Here is a 19,774-nt window from a genome sequence, read left to right as displayed (position 1 = left end):
CTATTGCCCTGTGGGCATTTGAAACAGAATTGATTTGCTATATAAATGCCTAATAAGCAAACAATAAATTAAACTAAACTTGCACATACGGACAGAGCAGCCTGGAGCCAGGTAGCTCTTGCTTCCAGATTCCTGTTAACGATGCAGGAGCTGGAGCGCTGAGGAGGAAACTCTTCAGAAGGTAATTTTATGTTCATTTATTTTTTATTTAAATATGTGTATGGATGCGTGTATGATTATATGATTGAGTGTATAGTGATGGGTGCACATGTGAATGAGAGAGTGATTGCTGTGTGAATGTGGGAGTGGGGGTTGTACAACACATTTTAAAAATGCCTTTGTTGCATATTCCCCCTACCCACCTGCCAAAATCAGCTCTCCTTCTGAGGCGCTGTGGAGCCCAGGTATCATAGATATCCAGTAATAAATATCATGCATGCCCCCTGCACCCAGGCACCAATTGGAAACTGTTTGGCTTTTTACCGAATTTATTTTAAAAGTATGGTCTAAAATGCAACATTTTAACCCATAATTTAAAAAGAATTCTGTGGGAAAACCCCCATTGATTGATTAGGGCCCCCTAGCTACACTTGGTGGATGGCATATTTGGGGTAATATTTATGCCCCGCCACTTAAAAAATTCACCAGCCGCCACTGGCCCTGGGACTGTGCTGGGAGCGGGTGGGAGAGCCCAGGGTCTGTGGTGGGAGCCGGATGGGCAGGAGCTATGGGATAGTGGTGGGAGCAGGGTGAGGAGAGCCCAGGGTCTGTGGTGGGGTGGGGTGAGCCCAGGGACTGGGGAAGAGTGGGATGAAGGAGTCCAGGGACTGTGATGACAGCAGGTGGGCGAGCCCAGGGACCTTGGCATTTTTTGAGTAGGACCCGTCCTGCCTACATATTGGTCAGGGTGGGGGCAGGCCTAAAATGTTTGAAGACCACTGTCGTAGGGTGTCAGAAGTCCCTGGACCCTATCAACCTCTCTAAAGTATAATACTTATCTGTTTGAACAGTCTTCCTTAGGAACTCTAACCTTTGCTACTTCTGTGCCTATCCTGAACTGCCTGTTGGACACTAGAGACCTAGTGGCCCCCCTTCTGCCACTGAGAACACTCATATTCCAAGAATAAGGGAAAGACTTTCTAAAGATTGGGCCTGTTGCCTAGAAAAGAGAACACGTGATTAAAAATGTACTTGTAAAATAATTGTCTGGTAACTGTAACCCTGAGAGTAAGCAGTTACAAAAGTTCTTACTTGCCTTGAATGTGTTGTGTGATTCTGAAAAGTATATGTAAGGTTACTTTACTCACCTGTGAATTGTTAGTGCCCCTTCCCCAAAAGTATTGCTGCTGGCTTCACTTAACTATTTCATTCAGGATATTAGTGTGTAAGTTCCCCAACCGGGTTTTGCTTTACCTTGTCTGTTTTATACAGATTCTAAAACAATTTTAGGTTTATACATACCTTTAAGCTGCTGGTAGCTTCTTTAAAAGGTTTATGGGTTTTACTTACCTTGGTCTGCCTTGGGCCATCCTAAATAAGTTAGAAAGCTATAGCTTAGCTTAGCCTGTGTTCCACTGGCCTGAAAAGCAACTGTAATAGTATACTACAACATACGGTTTTACCTGCCTAGAATAGCTGCATGCCATTCTTAAAAAGTATTTTGTAGGTGTAGCTGACCTGCACATCAGTCAGAGGGAAGTGTAATTGGCTCTATTAATATGAAAGCATGAACATTCGGTTTCTGTTTCGTCTGTGTAATGCTTATTTTTATAATAACGGTTGGTAAACTTGACTCAAAAATACTCTGTAAGTTTAAATGCCATCATGCTAATCAACACCAAATGAGCCGCAGCACACATGCCTGAAAGCTGAAAAACTCATCACCTACCACGGTTGCCGCAATCTTCATCACCAAAACTTGTTGACTCCAGCCTCCTCACATACCTTCAATGTCATCATACCACCTGGTTATAGCATTCAACATGCGGTCTGATCAGGGAAACAGGAAGGGTGGTAGCCATATACAAAAGGAACTGGCCATGTTTGGCTCAAAGCCGGCCACCCCTTAAGACAATGGAAAACATTATGTACAAATTCCCCATCTTGCTAAAAGACTAAGCCACCTTTTCTGCACACCACATTGCAGGTGTAGGACCTTCAGAGAGGAGATCACTTACTTAATGTTGACAGCATCAATCTTGCAAGAAAATAACATCTTTTCGGGATGCACAAATATCCCTGTGACCCTCCCAACCAAGAGTGAAGCCCTCTTAGCCATAGCTGAACTGGTAGGCCTACTTCAACATGTGCTCTTACCCACTTAAGTTTACGGAAATACACTGGATATAATCCTCTTCTCCACCTACCTCCTAAACTGTGCTGCTACCATCTCCCTGGACTGGTCAGATCACACGGTCATCTCCTCATCCCTAATTCACATAGCAGCCCATAAGGGCAAGGATATTTGACATTTGCTCGCATACGGATCATTCAAAACCTTCCTGGTACACACTGTGGAAGAAAGATTCTAGATCCTCCCTTCCTTAGAGAAGGATTCGTCCCTTTTGGACGAATTTTGCCAAACCTGAATGTAGTTATCCAACACCTATGCACCAATCGAACTAAGCCGGGCCAGGACAAAACCATCAATCATTTGTATGGCGGCGAGGAGGGGCGCAAATAGACTTGCATTTTCACCACCACCCTTCCGCTCCATCATACAAATAATCCAGCATTTGCGCCGGCATATATTGTCATGCCGGTGCAAATGCTGGAGATCCCTATGGGGTTCGCCAGCTTTATGCAGCAGCATAAAGCAGGCAGACAACATAGGGATCTATTGCTTATACTGCCTGTTATGCTTGCATGGCAGGCAGCGGCTATAAGTACAATTTAAGTGGATAATGTAATCCACAGCAGGTGCAGAATTACCCCACACCTAATACAAGCACAATTAAACCCTGCCCGATATGCTCGAAACTAAATGTAACGCTGCCCACCATTTACTCACTTTGCATAGCAAAGTGTAAATGTGCGGGGCAAAAGGTGGTTTACACACACGTATGCCAACATTTTCCACCGCTGGGCAAATGAAGAAAATGTGGTGGCAGGGAGATGCCTGTGTGAATGTAAACATGCGATGGCTCCCTACTGCAAAAGAACACTTTCAATGAACATGAGCTTGTGGGTATTTGGACCCATATATACAGATTAGGACACACCAACACATCATTTAAAGCATAAGGGGTCATAAATAATGGACAAAATAGTAAGTTTGCATTTTGTGTGGAAGTTAGATTTGCATGGCAGAAATCCTGGTAACTGGTTAATGCTGCATAATCAGGAGCTGCTTTTAGCTCCTTTTTATACAATCTTAATTTCAAACCCTATAAACACCATGTGACCCCTTTAATAAACCCTTAACAGATACAAATCTGTTACCTTTCAACTTGTTCCTAGTCCCGTGGGGACTGCTCTACACAGATCCCAAACCCAAAATGTAACATGGTATACTCCAATTCGCCTCTCACCATAAAACTGTAAGAAATATGCCCCTCCTCAGACCCCTCCTCCCTGTACGGGGAAAATCCAACATTCTGCACAGGAACAGAATAAATCTATGCAAAAACATGTCCCTGCTTCACAGGACACATCTCCAAATAACCCCTCAGGGCAGGGAAATCTAATCCCACTCTCTGAATCAAGGAAATCCCCTACTCTGTACCTTTGTAAAGTACACCTGTCCCAGGTCAAATACACCTCAAGGTACAAGACACCAAATCCCACAGTTGCCCAACTCTCTGCACAGCACAAATACCTAAATGTGTCACTGCAAAAAATAATAGCCCCGTCTGTTACACATTACAAAGGGGTAAATGCAGCATGTGCACATAAAAACTGCTTCTTTACACTGGAGCACAACCAGTCCGCCATGTTTCACTACCCAAATGTGTCCCTCTGCACAGGATACATGCTCCAAATCGCCACCCTGCAGGAGAAAACAATCCCAAAAATACCTATCCGCCTTATGTTAACTGGTATATACTGAATATCCCCGGAGAACAGATACACATAACAAATTCCCCAAAATACCCCCCTCTCCGTATAGGCCTTATTGTCTCTCTCCACTAAAATAACAATAATCCCCAAAATACCCCCTTCCCTGTGTAGGCCTTATCACCCCTCTCCATTAAAATAACAATCATCCCCAAAATACCCCCCACCCTCCACTGTGTATGCCTTATCGCCCCTCTCCACTAAAATAACAATCATCCCCAAAATACCCCCCCCCGCTCCCGTGTAGGCCTTATAGCCCCCTCCACAAAAATAACAATTATCCCCAAAATACCCACCCTCCCAGTGTAGGCCTTATCGCCCCTCTCCACTAAAATAACAGTCATCCCCAAAATTCCCACCTCCCCATGTAGGCATTATCGCCCGTCTCCACTAAAATAACAATCAAGTATTCGATAGCTTCAAGCCCAGATTGATTGGCTGCGTAAAGGAGGAGTGCACGTGCTCATCAGTTTCCTGCCACGAACCTATCTCGCGCCTCGGCCTTCCCGCGCGTGCAAAGATGACGAGGGGCAGTGGCAACGTGAGGCTCGTGACTGTACCAGGCACGTCGGAACGCGACGACGTCACGTGATGGAGAGGACGCTGGGCCGGCGTTGCTATGGTCCGTTTCTCGAATGGGACCGTGCGCTGCACTGAAGAGCCCGTGGGGAAGGTTAGGTCGCTGGAGTTTACGCCGGCCTACTGCCAGCCATGGACGGGGATCAGCAGCAGCTCCGCAACGTGAGTGTTAGGTGCTGGCACGGGGAAATAGCCCGCAGGTAGCGAGGAGAGTTCACTGCTGGGGGCAGTTAATGGGACATTGCAGGCAGGAGGGGAAGGGGGCGCGTTATTTGGTAGTAGCAGTCAAAATGAGAAGAATCCTTCATCAATGTACCCCCTGTGCCTTCATTGAAGGGGGTGAGCATGCAAAAACTGGAGGGTTGCAGGAAGTGAAAGGGAAAGCAGGGGATCCCCTAACGGAATGTGCAACTGAGCAGGTTAGGTGGCTGTTGCTGAGATGCTATGTTTATATCTTCCTGTAAGTCGTATGGATTTTTCCCCCATTCCTGCTGTGAAATATGGTGATGGTTACGACACCCTCCCATCACTGGGTGTGGGAACTGCATATCTTAAAGTGAAATGTACAAGTTTGATTCATTTGACCTTGCCCTTTAGAAGAAGGTGCACAAGACAAAAGAGCATTGACATGTAAAAGACATTAACACCAGCAAAATGACCTCAGGGCGGAGATTTTCCAATAACTACGCTGGCAAAGTTTAAAAGGTGCCCACCTTTTTAATCCCAACAATCTATTGTAAAATATTCCAAGAAAAACAAAATACGATTAAGAGACATGTGTTTTGATGACACTTTTATGTAGTCTTGCACTTGGACAACCTAGCTGCTATCTGTATAGCCAGTGCTGGTCATTGGGCAATGCTGCCGTTGCGGGTGTGTCCAGCATTGCTGGATGTCTGCTACGAGCCATGCCCCCTCGGGCACTGTCCCCCTAAACTCCTCCCCCACACTGACCCTTGTGTTGTGGGATCCCCGCCACATTTTTTGCATTTCCACCACTGTGTAGCCGTATGCTTGAAATAACCAAGCAGGGTAGTAACTACCATCTGAAAAAAGTGTGCCCACTGATATGTACCCTCTAGTTATCCCCTAAAAAAACACACAGCCACAATGAGGGAAAATAACATAGCCAGGATTGCAACCTATGACCACATCCTGGGCATATGTAAATTACTTGCTTGCCTGCTCGCTTCCCCTCGCCCCCATGTTTGGCTTTGCACAGTAATTTTGATTTTTTTATAAATATGACTTGAAAAGTACACAAACCGCAGTAAGGTATTCTCACAAATATATATACATTCTTATAGAAACATGATAGGCCAAAATTGTTCTATTGGGGCATTATTCGCCTCATCAAGAATAGGAGACTACAAATACCAGAATGCAATTCAACAGAAAGCAAAACATGGCCATGAGTTTTGAAAATGTACTTTCAAGACTTAGCCTTGTGAGAAAAACGTACCTGCTTCTATTTCAATGTTTGACAAATACAGGCTTTATATATGGTGTGATGGAAGTATTTCATTCTGCCACAAAACTATTTTTGTGGGTTATATATTCCATTCTACCAAAAATAAACTATTTTTGGTAAGTTAAATGTGAACTTCTGAAAATAATGTGGTTAGTTTCAAACTGCTCTGTGCAGCATATTGTAAGTGGCCTGGAGGAGGGTGTACATTTAGGCAGCTAACTTGTGCTTTTAGAAAAATGACCCTTTACATTTCTTAACACGGAAACGCCTTGTCCAAAACGATGGTCTCTTAAATGACCAATGACATGTCAATCGTTCCTGCTTTAAAAGCTAGGCTAGAGCAAAGAAAGTAATTATGGGACTACAGCGTCTGATGGGCCGCTGGGAGCGGGAATTTGTTTTAAGAGCATCACAATGGCTTGGGAGGTGACACCTTGGCCTTGCTCGAAAAAACCGAAAATCCTCCAAGGAAGCAGTACATCCCCTCTTTAAAATAATGTGACATGCGATAGTCGAAGCAGGCACTGGTGCCTGCGGGAGCTCCCTCCTGAGAGCGGGGCCCTGTGCTATTGCATACACTGCACATGCCTCGGGCTGGCTCTGATTTGCAGCGAGTCAAAAATGGATACTGAGGTGAGTCTGGGACAATCGGGAGATTAATGGGGTGCTCTTGATGTCCCTGTGACACATTGTTGGGAGGTACTGCCTCCTGGAAAAGGAGTACGGAGGGTCAGGGAGACCCCGGGTCATATAGGGGAACATGTCACTAGATCGCAGAAGACATTAAAACAGGAGAAAGTTGGAACACCTGATCCTGGAGGAGGGTCATGGATTAGAGGTGGGTGGGATTTGGGAGAGGGAGATCCACAACAAAAATACAATACAGGATACTTTATTGGCATGACCAATAACGAACTACATGGTGTGCATTCTTTGCGTTCTTTTCAGTCGTGGTCATTTGATTTCAACTTTTTTCTCTAAATTTTTGATATTGCTTTGTGCATTGGTTCTCAGGAGGGAAGGGGGAGATTAATCGGGAGGGGGCAAAACATTACAGGACAGGTCGAAGGCATGTTGGACCTTGATTAACTTACTTACAGTACTTCTCTATGAAGTACACCCCTACATTCAGGCACCTCTTCTCTTTTTGCCTGTCCCACTTTGATAACTGCCAATATCCCACACTCCTTCAGTTATTTCTAAGCAAACAATGGTATGGTAATGTTTATTTATAAAGCACCTATACACAAGGCAAGTGTTTCAAAGCGCTCAAGGAGGAAGGGAACACAGGGGGTAAAAACTTTCGTTCAGGGCCCTTGGAATTCTGAAACGATAATAGTCTGCACAGGCAGATTACGTGCATATAGTACAATTAACAGTGGGGATAATCGCAAATGGGTCTGAAGACGATTCTGCAGTTTTTCCAAGTGCAAATGAAGGCATAACCATGCAGGGAGTGAAGACGGGGAGAACAGACAGAGTATCTTTAGGCATGGTGCAATCGGAACATGCAAGTGCAAAGACGGTTACAGGGGGTGGGGGAGGAGGCTGTGGGGTGGGGTCTTAGTGCACCCAGTCGGTGGAGACTGGGATAAGTGCAGAGAGATGCCACCTCATGAGTCATCATAAGTGCAGCGATAATGAGGTGAGTGCGAGGCGTGGAGGCAAGTGCGAGAGGACTGGCGGGGGTGCCTGGGACCTGTGAGACTCTGAGGTACATCAGGCGGCCAGTCAACAAGCTGTAAGGAGGAGAGAGGAAAGAGCAGAGAGATATGGTAGCAGGGCAGGGAGAGAGAGAAGGCAGAGAAGAGGAAAGTCTTGAGGAGTTTCTGGAATTTAAGGAGATCGGGATCAAGCCGGAAGGGGCAGGGAGGCTGTTCCAGACGATGATCTCCCTCCAAATCTCTGCTTGGAGAACCGGCTCACTCGTAGAGGGTTGGAGGTAGATGAGGGGAGGGCTCTGGAGGGACAGTATTTAGGTCTCTATCCATTTCCCCTCCCTCCTCTGGACTCCAGGGTGGGAGAGTTGGGTAGTAAGTAATGTTATGTTGAAGGTTGTTATACCGCACTGTCGCCACCTGCATGGTTTCTTGGGGCTCTGTCGGATCTGAAGGTAAGGGGGAGGTTTGGTTGTGTTTAGTTCAGAATTTAAGAGGTGTATGCAGAAGGATGAGCTTTTTTGATTAGGGCTGGTTAGTGGCAGTACCCTATCCTACCCCCTCTGTTTTGATTGGCTGTGGACCCTATCCCTCCTCGTCATACATTCCAGTGTGTTACAATTATTACACCTGTTCTGTGCCACGGCATAAAATAATTGTTGCATAGCAATTTGCTATGCAATTCTGTAGGTTTGCTTATCAAATGGACACTTTTGTAGCAAAGTTAGCTACTTAAGTTGGCCTCTTCAATGCAAGCCCAGCTCGCCCTGCATTCCCCTCTTGCCCTCTGCTCTCTTCACCCTCTTTTCTCTGTTCATAATGGAGAGAATGTGCAGCAGTAATCATCTCCTCTACTCGTAAGTACCAAAGGCATGTGTAGGAGTGCTAGGCAAGAGGATGATACTTTTGTTAAGCTTTCTATATCCTGTGTGGCAAAGACCAGTATGTGTCAGCTTTATATTTTTTTTAAAAGACAGATATGCACTTCCATCCCTAAAATGTAAGTTGTTACATAATGTATAATTTAACAACTTACCTGCAGGCAAAGGAAAAGGTAGGTGACCCTCGTGGGCCACTGCTGAACGCATTTAGTGTGTTTTTTAGTACCCCTAACCCTGTTTGCACCTAGTTTGTCCCGGAACCCCTGCCCAATCCCACTTCCCTGATTGATACCTCCCTCCCCCCGGCCCTGATGGCGAGATACTTGGACTTGACTGGCCTCCTCAGGGCAGCCCTCTGCCTGTGACTAAGGGCCCGAGACGAACAGTGGCTCCAAGATGTGTCGGCAGGGGAGGCCAGTGGCAGCCGTCAACCAGCAGCAACTAATAAAGTAAGTGTGGCATGGGTGGGGGGAGTAGAGAAATCACTCTATTCCAGAAAGCCCTGCCACTCTACATTACTTTACCTGAGAACCTAGCTTGCCTGGCAAGCCCTACCTACATCACTCTCCTAGTGAATACTCAACAGTAGCAATCGCCCGTTATAAACGTTCTCTCTAATAAAGGTATATCAAACCACCTGTCTATTAAACTAATTCTACTGTATTATACTCTGAAACCTGCTGCACTAAGAAATCTATGCGCCTCTCCCACTATACAGGATTCTCAAATCTAGGTAGTCTCTGTCTACTATATCGTGAAACACAATGTATTATGAACCGTAGGCCTCTCTCCCACTATACAGGACTCTCACGTCTAGGCGCAGCCTCCATCTTCATACATGGATAACATACCATTAACCTGTGCCGCATCTAGACAGATTTGTGAATGTTGGCAAGTGCCACACTTGGTTGAAGCTGTGAACGTTATCCTGCGTCGCCCCCACCACACAGTACTCCCAAACCTAGGTATATCCTCCATCTCTGTCTACTATATGGTGAAACCTAATATATTATGAACCCTAGGTCTCTCTCCCACTATGCAGGATTATCGTGTTTAGGTGTGGCCTACATTCATGTCTATTGTATGCTGGAATGCAGTGTGTTGTGAGACCTGGGCCCCTCCACCACCGTACGAGATTCTGAAATCTAGGCTTTCAGCCTTACTGCGAAGGTCCGCTGCGAGACTTCTAACCCACTAACCAAAAAGCTCAAAATCACTGGATAAACGCACACACAAACGTACACAATCACCTCTTGCACTGCAAGCCGCACGCACTTCACCACACTGCGACAACAAACACATAAACCGCACCAAAAGCACATGAGGATTGTCATCGTTCCGATACTTGCACCAAAGCTTAGCGCACAGTGTATACCGAACTGAAGCTGCCAACGGGACACCACCGCTCTCCCTATCCTACTCCCTCTTCTCACTAACCCACCCGCCTTCTCATTTGGAGATCAGCCTGAGCGCTGAGGGGCTGATTCCGTTGGTGACGGTGCGTGGTACAAATCCATTGAACATAATTACAGTATTGATGCTGTAAAACACTGCATCACCACCATGCTTTACAGTAAAGTTTAGTGTATCTTAATTCATAGTGTCGACTATTTCATTTTACTGGGTAAGAGGGATCATATTGACAAGTGAACACTTTTAAAAATGTACATGATCAAATGTTTTTGATGGCAAGCCTAGTTCTGTAACTAGCAGGTTGCATACATCTTGCAACTAGTGCTCAACCCATGAGCGAACCCATACTCCTTTACATTTATATTATCACCCTGTTGACTTATACCAGGTGCCCTGAAAGTGAGATGACCACAGACTACAATAGTCCACCTAGTTTGCCCAGTTCTCTGTCTGGTCTGTAGTCCACTCTGCTTGGTCTTTCTTCTTACATAATGAATACACAAAACGAACTAGATGATTACGCAAAGTAGTGATTAATGGGTGCATCCAGTCTGTACATCTACAAAGCTACTGCAAAAAGAAACACCAGAGCTAACTGCGCTTTATGATTGTATTATATATTACCACCTGCAGGAGACGGCTGGCCAAACTGTTTTCAGAGCCTTTTTATCATATCTATTTGTGTCTGTTCATGCAGCTAACCATTTTACAGACTCATCTATGGCTCGTAAAATCTTTTCGCCCACTTGCAAAGTAGAGTAGATTTTATGAAGGTCAAGTAGCATTTGCAAGAGATTTTGAAACTTATTTAACATTTGCTTTGCAGTAAATGTTAAATTCACGTTTCACTATGCATGACTGGCCTGTGGGTGGCAGCGGTGTGCCAGACATAGTGGATTTGTAGTGACATGCACCATTTTACAGAAATTGCATTTGACATTTGTTGTCCTCCATTGCTATGGGTCGAAGGCATTTCTTCTAGGTTGAATAAGTAAACTCAGTTACCCGACCTGCAGGTCTAGCTGAAGTTTAAAGAATTTGCAAGGCCTGACTCCTCTCACTAATGTCTTATTTCAGCGGTTTGCAAAACTGCTGTAGTGTTGCTCATTTCATGTTGTGGGTACAAATAACGTCTAATGACATTAACAATATTAGTACAAAATTGCTAAACAAAGGGTCTGTTTGCTAATCAAACAATTGCAAACAATTTTCATGAGCAAACTCTGCCAACCAATTTTTGAAAACTATTATGGCTTTATTTTAAGGTGTGTGTGTATGTGTGTAGGTGTGTCCTTTTGAATTGCTCTACTAAATTGCTTCAGTGCATTTACCCACGGCTCACATTTTCCACTTATGATAAGCTTGACTGCTCTGCCACTCTATCAAGGTTTCATGAGTGGTACGGACTTATACTAAGAGTTTGGGACCTGTGGTTTATGAAGTTACACCATAAGTGAACTTTAGGAAAACTCCCCTAAAACAAACGTATTATTTATGAACCCATATGCATTAAATAGTGTATATATGTGTCCTAATAATTTATAGGTTGTCCCAAATGCACAGAGTTAAGTTCACATAGGTGTTTGTTCATCATCCGTTGGCCTGGGAAGCTAAAAGTAGCTCCTAATAGCTGTTGGTGTCAAGCTAACCATGCTCTTCTAGGCTACAAGCAAGAGCCAAATAGCTCCCTGCGCCCCTCAGTTTCGACCCCTGAATCCTGCCACTGTTTGTGTTTTGCCACTCATACTTTTTGGGGGCTTACGTTTCCCAGTTTACACTGCTGTTTCAATCCTGCCACTGTTTGGGCCTGATTTACAAAAATGTTTTTATTATTTTCATAAACACAACAAATAAAACTTTGTACCTACATTTCACCCCCAACTCATCCTCCCCCCTCCCTCCCAGGGACCGTGTTACTTGATTCGTGGATTTCTTTATGCGTTGAAAATGTCTGTGACCTTTATGTTGTGGGGGCACCATTGATCCATAAAGTCTGACTGCAGGTGTTCCAAGACCCCGCCCCATTCTTTGGTGAACCTGTTCTTAGTGCCTTGGATTGTGTGAGTGACCTTTTCCATTGCTAGCTGCGCCCATACTTTTTGAAGCCACGTAAATATTAGCGGTGTATCCTTCTTTTTCCAATTTTGGGCAATTGTTGTCCATGCCGCGATGAGAAGTCCCACAAAGCTTCTCCATTGTGCTTTCGTGTAGCTTCTTGTAGTGTCATCTCTCATGCCACACATCCATACGGTCTCGTCTAGTTGTCCCACATCTGGAAATATCTTGCCCATTTCTCCCTTAACTTCTTCCCAGAACGGCACTATTCCTTTACAGGCCCACCAGATGTGTCTCCACGTCCCTATTTCTCCGCACTCCCTCCAGCAAAGGTTAGATGTTCCTGGGAACATAGTATGCAGTCTCTCAGGCGTGTAGTGCCACTGAGTCACTATTTTAATCCACATTTCTCTCATCTGCACCGCTCTTGTCATTTTGGGGATCTGGGCCCAAATGTCCTCCCACTGTTTTCTCGTGAGTTCCCTTCCCAGCGTTCTATCCCATTTGCGCATATATGCCCATTTGATCTCTTCACCTTGTTTGTTTATAAAGGAGTATAGTGTAGAAATCCATTTCTTTGCCCCTGAGTTGGTTGTGATGTATTTCTCAAATGGGGTTAGGGTTCTCGTAGCCGCCTTCGCTATTTCGGGAGTTTTTAGCCAGTGCTTAAGTTGTTCATAGCTATATCTATTCCGTGTGGTTCTTGTTGGGAGTGTGAGGCATGATTCGAATTGAATAATTTCATTGTTGCAAAACATTTCCCCAATTTTCGTTATGCCCGCCTCCTCCCAGTTGTCTGATGTGCCCTGCTCCAACCCTGGCGGAAACTGCGGGTTCCTCCATATGGGTGTGAATGGGCCTACTTTGTTGGTCATTGTGCCCTTTCTTGTTTGGGTGTCCCACGCCTCCAAGGTCGTGCTCAGTATGACGCTGATCCCTATATTGGGATCTCTGTGCTGTTTCTGCTTCCAGAGTAGTTCCACTAGTGGGGTTCTGGCCACCGCCCTATCTTGTGCTGCCCATATCTGTTGTGGGTCTTCTCCCAGCCATTCCCGAAGCACCTTGAGTTGGGCCGCTTGGTAGTATTTTTGAAAGTGGGGCAGTGCCATCCCTCCTTCCCTAGTTGACGAGGTTAATACCGCCATGGACAGCCTCGGAGTTTTCCCCTTCCATACGAAAGTTGAGACTACCCTCAGGAGTGATTTGAAGAATGAGCGGGGAATCCCCACCGGCAGGGCTTGGAAGTGGTATAGGAGCCTTGGGAGAATGGTCATCTTTACCGCCTGAATTCTCCCCCACCATGATATCAGCAATGGGTTCCATCTTTCTATGTCTCTTCGAACGCTAGTAAGTAGCTGCGGGTAGTTTTTACTGTACAGTTGGTCTACCTTGTGTGTGAGAGTAGTTCCCAGGTATTTAATACCCTCCTCCGCTATCTTGAGGTTGAGTGCCCTTGCTTCTCTCTTAATCTTATCCCCGTCACCTGCCAGTATTAGTATTTCTGATTTGTTTCTGTTGATTTTTAGCCCCGAGATGGCCCCGAAGTTTCTAGCTCTCCCATTGCTGCAGTCAGCGACCGGTCCGGCTCCTCTAGTGCCAACAGCATATCGTCCGCATATGCGGTAATCTTGTGTTGCATGCCTGCCATCTCTATCCCCTTAACATTCGCGGCTTCCCTAATTTTCATCAGTAGGGGTTCTAGGAATATAGCATATAAGAGGGGAGAGAGTGGACACCCTTGTTTTGTTCCCCGTGATATGTATACCTTTTCTGATACCTCCCCATTGATGGCCACTCTGCAAGTTGGGGCGTTGTAGTTTGCTTTAATTCTGGCAATAAAGTGTTCCCCAAATCCCATACATTGCAGTGTCTTAAATAATAAGGACCATTCCACCCGGTCAAATGCTTTTTCAGCATCAAGTGCCAGGAGAATTGCTGGGATTCGCTTTATACCTATCTTTTCCACCAGATGGGTGACCCTTCTGAGATTGTCGTGTGTTTGTCTCCCCGGGATAAAGCCTGATTGATCTAGGTGAATTAATTCAGGGAGAAGCGGGGAGAGCCTAGCTGCTAATATCTTTGTGTATATTTTGGCATCTATATTTATCAGTGAAATTGGTCTATATGAGGCCGGGCAGGATGGGTCCTTCCCTAGTTTATGAAATACCAGGACCTTTGCTTCGTTCATGGTGGGGGTCACATTGCCACTTTCTTTAAAGGAATTCAATAACCTGGTTAGAACCGGGGTCAATTGGTCCGCATATTTTTTATAAAATGGGGCTGTATAGCCATCCGGGCCTGGGGCTTTATTTTTCGGTAGTTCATTTATTGCTTTTCTAACTTCTTCTTCCCTTATGGGGTCTTCTAAGGCCTGCCTGTCTGCCGGTGAGATTTGCTGGAATGTGAGGGTTTTCAGATATGTGTCCTGTGCATCTGCCTCCGGTTGGTCTGTGGTATACAGTTTCTGGTAATATTCTCTGAAGACTTCCCCTATGTCTTGTGTGCCGGTAACATGTTCCCCTTTCATGTTTGTTATGCTTTTGATTATGTCTTTCTGTTTAGCACGTAGTTGTCTCGCCAGCAACTTATCTGCTTTATTTGCTTTAATGTAGTACCTTTTGTCTTAGGTATAGAAGGCTCCTTTCCGCTCCCTTTGTGTGCAGCATTTCCAGCTGGCCCTGCGTGTGTCTAAGAGTCCTCTGAAGCTCCCTGGAGGGTTGTGTCAGTATCTTCCCTTGTATTTCAGTAATTGACTTTTCCAGTTCTTTTTCCCACGCCGACCTCTGTTTTTCCTTCGCTATTTTTAGTGCCATTAGTTTCCCTCGGAGCACTGCTTTAAACGCCTCCCAAACTGTGGAGATTGATACTTCCCCTGTGTCATTGTCCGTGAAGTATTCTTCTATCATTCCCCTTATGGTTTCCCCCGTAACCCTGTCCTGGATTATGTCCTCCGGCAATCTCCACCTCCACAGACCTCTAGATTTCCCCTGAAGTTTTATATCGAGCCACAAGGGTGCGTGGTCCGATAGTGCGATTGCCCCCTTTTCCACCTCCTGGATTCTGCCCATGAGGCCCACCGAAGCCCATAGGTAGTCGATTCGTGACATCGAGTTGTGGACATGTGAGAAGTAAGTGTACCCGTTTTGGTCCCCCCTGAGTTCCCTCCATACATCGCTCAGGGCCAGCTGGTCCATTTGCTGTTTAAGTCGTTTCGATGGAGCCCCCTGGCCATATGCCCCTCCTGTGCTTCTGTCCCTTTGTGGGTCCCATGCCATATTCAGATCTCCTCCCAAGATCACTTCCCCACTTGCAAAGGATTCTAATTTGTCCAGGGTGTCTCTAAGAAAGCCGTCCTGTCCCACATTGGGTGCATATATTGACGCTAGGGTGATCCTCTGCCCCTCCAGCACCACATTTGCGAACGCATACCTTCCCTCCTTGTCTGTGATGGAGTTCGCCAGTATGGCGTCCCTTCCGGTCCTCATTGCTATGATGACTCCCGCCCGCTTGTCTGTGGCGTTAGCCTGGGCCCATATTGTATATCCCCTTATCCTGGCCTTTTGTTTGTCTTTTGCTCTTATATGCGTTTCTTGTAGGAGAAGGAGGTCCGCCCCTTCCCTTTTGAGTAATTTCTCCAGTTTCACCCTTTTTACGGGGTGATTCATCCCTCTTATGTTATAGGTCACTATGCATATCTTCCCCATTTTGTAGGGCACAAGTTCTGAGTATTTGACATCCCTTCTTTCACCGCTGCCCTCGGTCTGTTGTCCCGGTCCCTCATTCCCCGCCCTCTTAACCCCCCCCCCCTAACTGGTAACACAAACTAAACCGAACTTGTTGCCCCCGAGTAGGGCAAGGGTTCCTACTGATGCCCGGACGTTGCGCCCGAGGCTCCCTGCCCTCCTTCCTCTCGGGGGCTGTGTGTGTGGGGGCTCCTAAACCCCACATAACTGTCTTATTTTACCCGATTCCAAGCCGGAGGGTCCATCCCGGGCCGCCTTCTTCAGTTCATGTACAGCTGCAGTGTTCTCTCCCGCTCCCTCACCAGAGATTGGTGCTATGTCGCTTGGCGCCCTACGTTCTCTCTGTGACTCATCCTCTTTTCATGTCTGCTTCCTACGGCCTTCTCTTCCTTTGGCTGGTCTATTGTGCTTGATCGTTTCCCATCCTGTCGGTCTTCTCCTCTGCTCTCCGCTGGGTGCCTCTTGTTCCACCTCCTCCGTATCTCCCTGAAGGCCCATTATGCTGAGGCCTTCTTCCCAGGTGGTTGCTCTCCGCTGTTTCCCTTCCCATGTAAACGTCAGCCCGAATGGAAACGTCCACTTGTATCGAATGTCTTTCGCCTGTAGGGCCTTGACTAGTGGGGCCATCGCCCTTCTCTTCTGCAGTGTAGTCAGTGCCAGATCTTGGTACAATTGGATTTCTTGACCGTTCATTCTTATGTGGTCCATTTCTCTGGCCTTCCTCAGGATTTGTTCTTTTTGCGGGTAGGAGGAAAGTGCCACCAGGACGTCCCTTGGCCTCTCCCCTGGTGCTCCCGATCTTTTTGGGCCGACCCTGTGGACTCTGTCGACTCCGATTGTATCCGGCTCTGCTGCTTCTATGATATTGCTGAACACATCCTTAACTGCCGACATAAGGTCTCTGTCCTGTACTGTTTCCGCCATATTTTTGATGCGGATGTTGGAGCGTCTGGAGCGGTTCTCCAAATCCTCGCACTGAATCTCCAGGTTATGGGTGAGTCTCATCAAATGTTCCTGGGCTTCACTCGTCTGCTGCGTTTCCTCATCTATCCCTTGGAGTGTTCTTTCCAATATATCGGTTCTTTCCTCCAGTTTCACCACATCGATCCTTAGGTCTTGGACCGCTTGTTTCATGTCGTTTTTCAACGTCGTGAACTGTTCCTGTACGGAGGACATGAATTTTTCTTGGAGTTCCTGGAACCATGATTGCATGTCATCCCTGGAAGGGGGTTGTATGGGGTTCACCTGTGCCATTTCTTCCCTTTGTTGGTTGTCTTGCGGCTTTCCCTTCGCTTGCGGCGTGGTGTCCGCCGACCACAGTTGAAGGATATTTGCGTCTTGCTTTGAGGGGATCGGGGTCTGCTGGGAGGCACTATTTTTACTTTTTGCCCTTGACATGTTATGAATGTCTCTTGGAATATGTGTGGGCTTCTAATGGTCCCCTGTGTGTTTCTTGGTGTTCTCCCGGGTTGTGCGAGGGCTTCTGATAGTCCCCTGTGTCTCAAGGGGGTGTCTTCTTGGATCGCCCCTGGGCGCCCTGTAGTGGTCCCCGCGCTCTCTCCCCAATCCTAGGTGCTCACCAACTTTCTCAGCTTCGACCCCGCTGTCCTGGGGCTCTCGCTCGTGCCTCTGCTCTGCGCCGTGTCGGGGGCCCTGTGCCCTTGGAGCCGATCTCCTGGCGTCTTCTTTGTGGCTCTCTCTCCTTCCTCTGCGAAGGGCGCGGGGGGAGGGTAGCTGGAATGACCGCTCCGTCGCCCGCTGTTGCTGCCGCCCGAAGTCCGGTTCCCTCTGGGGTGGGGGGGGGGGGCGATGCCTCCGCGGTTCTCCTGGGAGGGGCAGGGAGTCACCCCCACCGCCTCTGTCCCTTCTCCCTCGGCTTCGTTGCCGGCGGTCTGCCACTCTGCTCTGCGGCGTTGGATCTGCCGGTCCGGCGGCGGGAATCTCCCGATGGGGGAGGGGTGCCGTCTTCGGCGTTCGGCGCCCCGCAGTCGTGCTCCCTATTGTCCGGAGCCCACGGGCGGCGTTGGGAGGAGCGATCCGCTCGAATGCTGCGTTGCTTTAGCTTCTAAATGTGCTTATTTAGGCGGCCCGGTACAAGCGCGGCTTAGACGCAGCTCGTCTCCGCGGCGGCCATCTTGGAATCCCACAAAAAATGTTTTTTAAATGGGACTTTCCCATGTTGAGACATTTTTGTAAATTGGGCCCTTGGTGTTTTACCTCACTTGGATTGTGCCTCTCTAGAGCTCCTAACTTAGATTGCATTTCACATAGCTACACCCTAAACTACATCGCCGTTGGCCCGAGCACCACTACCCATAGAATACAGCCAATTCCCATGAAATAACTTAATCCAGTTCTCACAAATTGACTCTTGATAATTTGACGGTGCCCCCCCCCCCCCCACACTTGTTAATATGGGCTGCTTGTAGGGACCTGGACATTCCCTACTTTATCATTGTTCAGGCAAGAAATGCGCGCACACACACGTTTTACTACTCTCTAACTACCTCTCAACTGAGACTATTGTCTTCCAAAGGGCTTCGAGGCCATACCAGTGCCAGTAGATGCTAGACAAATGCCAAATAACATAACATAAACATTCACTGGATGATGAGGAAGATTACAATTAAAGGGGACTTTTTCTCCTGCTTCCCTTTTCTTTTGTGCCCTTTCAACTTGAGCGATCTTGTATCTCTCCTTTTACTCTCATGGTTTTGGAAGACTTCTGTGCACTTCATCCACCTATCTCCTTGGAACTTTGCTTTTCCCATGTCAATTTCAGGACTGTAAATCATAGACCATCAACGAAAAAATGCGACTTGTGCTACATGTGAAACAAATTTAGTATGGATTGTAGGTGAAGGGCAAAACACTGTATCCTTGGCGAGGGAATTAACCTCTTCAACAACACTATGACATCAGCTCTCGACGCTATTGCCCCTCTGAAACTATGCAAAAGTAAACCCAAAGAACACCTTAATACTTGGTATACTCCACAACTCAAAGCCCTGAGGGCTGAAAAAACAAAATATGAGACCACATGAAAAACTTTCCTTCTAAAGAAAACAAAAACATAGTCACAGAAATCGCTGCATGCTACAAAGCAGAGATCATCAAAACTAAACAAACATGTAATGATAGGATTCAAAACGCCAGTTACAGCATTAAGGAACTATTTGGAATCCCAAGGGAATTAGAATCACCTATAGCTCCTGATGACTCTCGCCCTAAAGACACAGCTTGGTTCACGGGCATACAAAACGCCCTGGCCAATACAATAACTACCCTCCAAAATAAAATTGCCTCTAAAAGACTCAATATCAATGGTTTTGACACAGTGCAGAACCTAGACACTTCTACCCTCAGTAACACTCTACCAGCATTCAAATTTGCTCATGTTTCCATGACTGAGGTCGCTGAAATCATTAACTCTCTGAAACCATCACGCTGCCAAGGAGACATTTGCCCTTCTCAAATTATAAAAGATGCAGTGAGATCTCACTCCTTTTATCACTAGATTAATAAATACCTTTTTAAATCGGTTTTCACTAACCTAAAAGATGCATGGCTACTACCCCTACTCAAAAAAAGCTTCGCTCGATTCCCACCTAACTACAGGCCAATAACCACTGTCCCCTTCCTCCTTAAATTATCGATAAGGCAGCCTACCTCCAAATAGTCATACCTAGAGATCAACAATCTACTAGGGCTTAGACAATCTGGATTTAGACCCTTGCATGGGACCGAAACAGCCCTGCTAGACTTGAAAGCACAAATAGACTTGATAAAAGCCAATAGACCATGCACACTACTTTTGCTACTAGATCCCTCCGCAGCCTTTGATCTGGTTGATCACAACATATTCGGTGAACACCTATCATCGGCAGCTAACTTCTCCCTGAATGCAACCTGGATTAA

General features: G+C 46.5%; 1 protein-coding gene across 1 annotated transcript in view; it reads left to right on the top strand.

Moving 5' to 3' along the window:
* The first annotated feature begins 4,607 nt into the window (after positions 1-4,607).
* TIMM10B (translocase of inner mitochondrial membrane 10B) overlaps positions 4,608-19,774 on the top strand; it is a 42,552-nt gene continuing 27,385 nt past the window's right edge. The window contains exon 1 of the mRNA XM_069640479.1: positions 4,608-4,797. Within this exon, the coding sequence (XP_069496580.1) occupies positions 4,768-4,797 (30 nt within the window). The 5' untranslated portion in view covers positions 4,608-4,767. The remainder of the gene's footprint in view (positions 4,798-19,774) is intronic.

Source organism: Ambystoma mexicanum, chromosome 7q (genome assembly GCF_040938575.1).
Source record: "Ambystoma mexicanum isolate Mex_15411 chromosome 7q, UKY_AmexF1_1, whole genome shotgun sequence".
Taxonomy (NCBI): Eukaryota; Metazoa; Chordata; class Amphibia; order Caudata; family Ambystomatidae; genus Ambystoma; species Ambystoma mexicanum.
The sequence above is the reverse complement of the archived record's forward strand: the minus strand, read 5'-3'. Positions and strand labels throughout refer to the sequence as shown.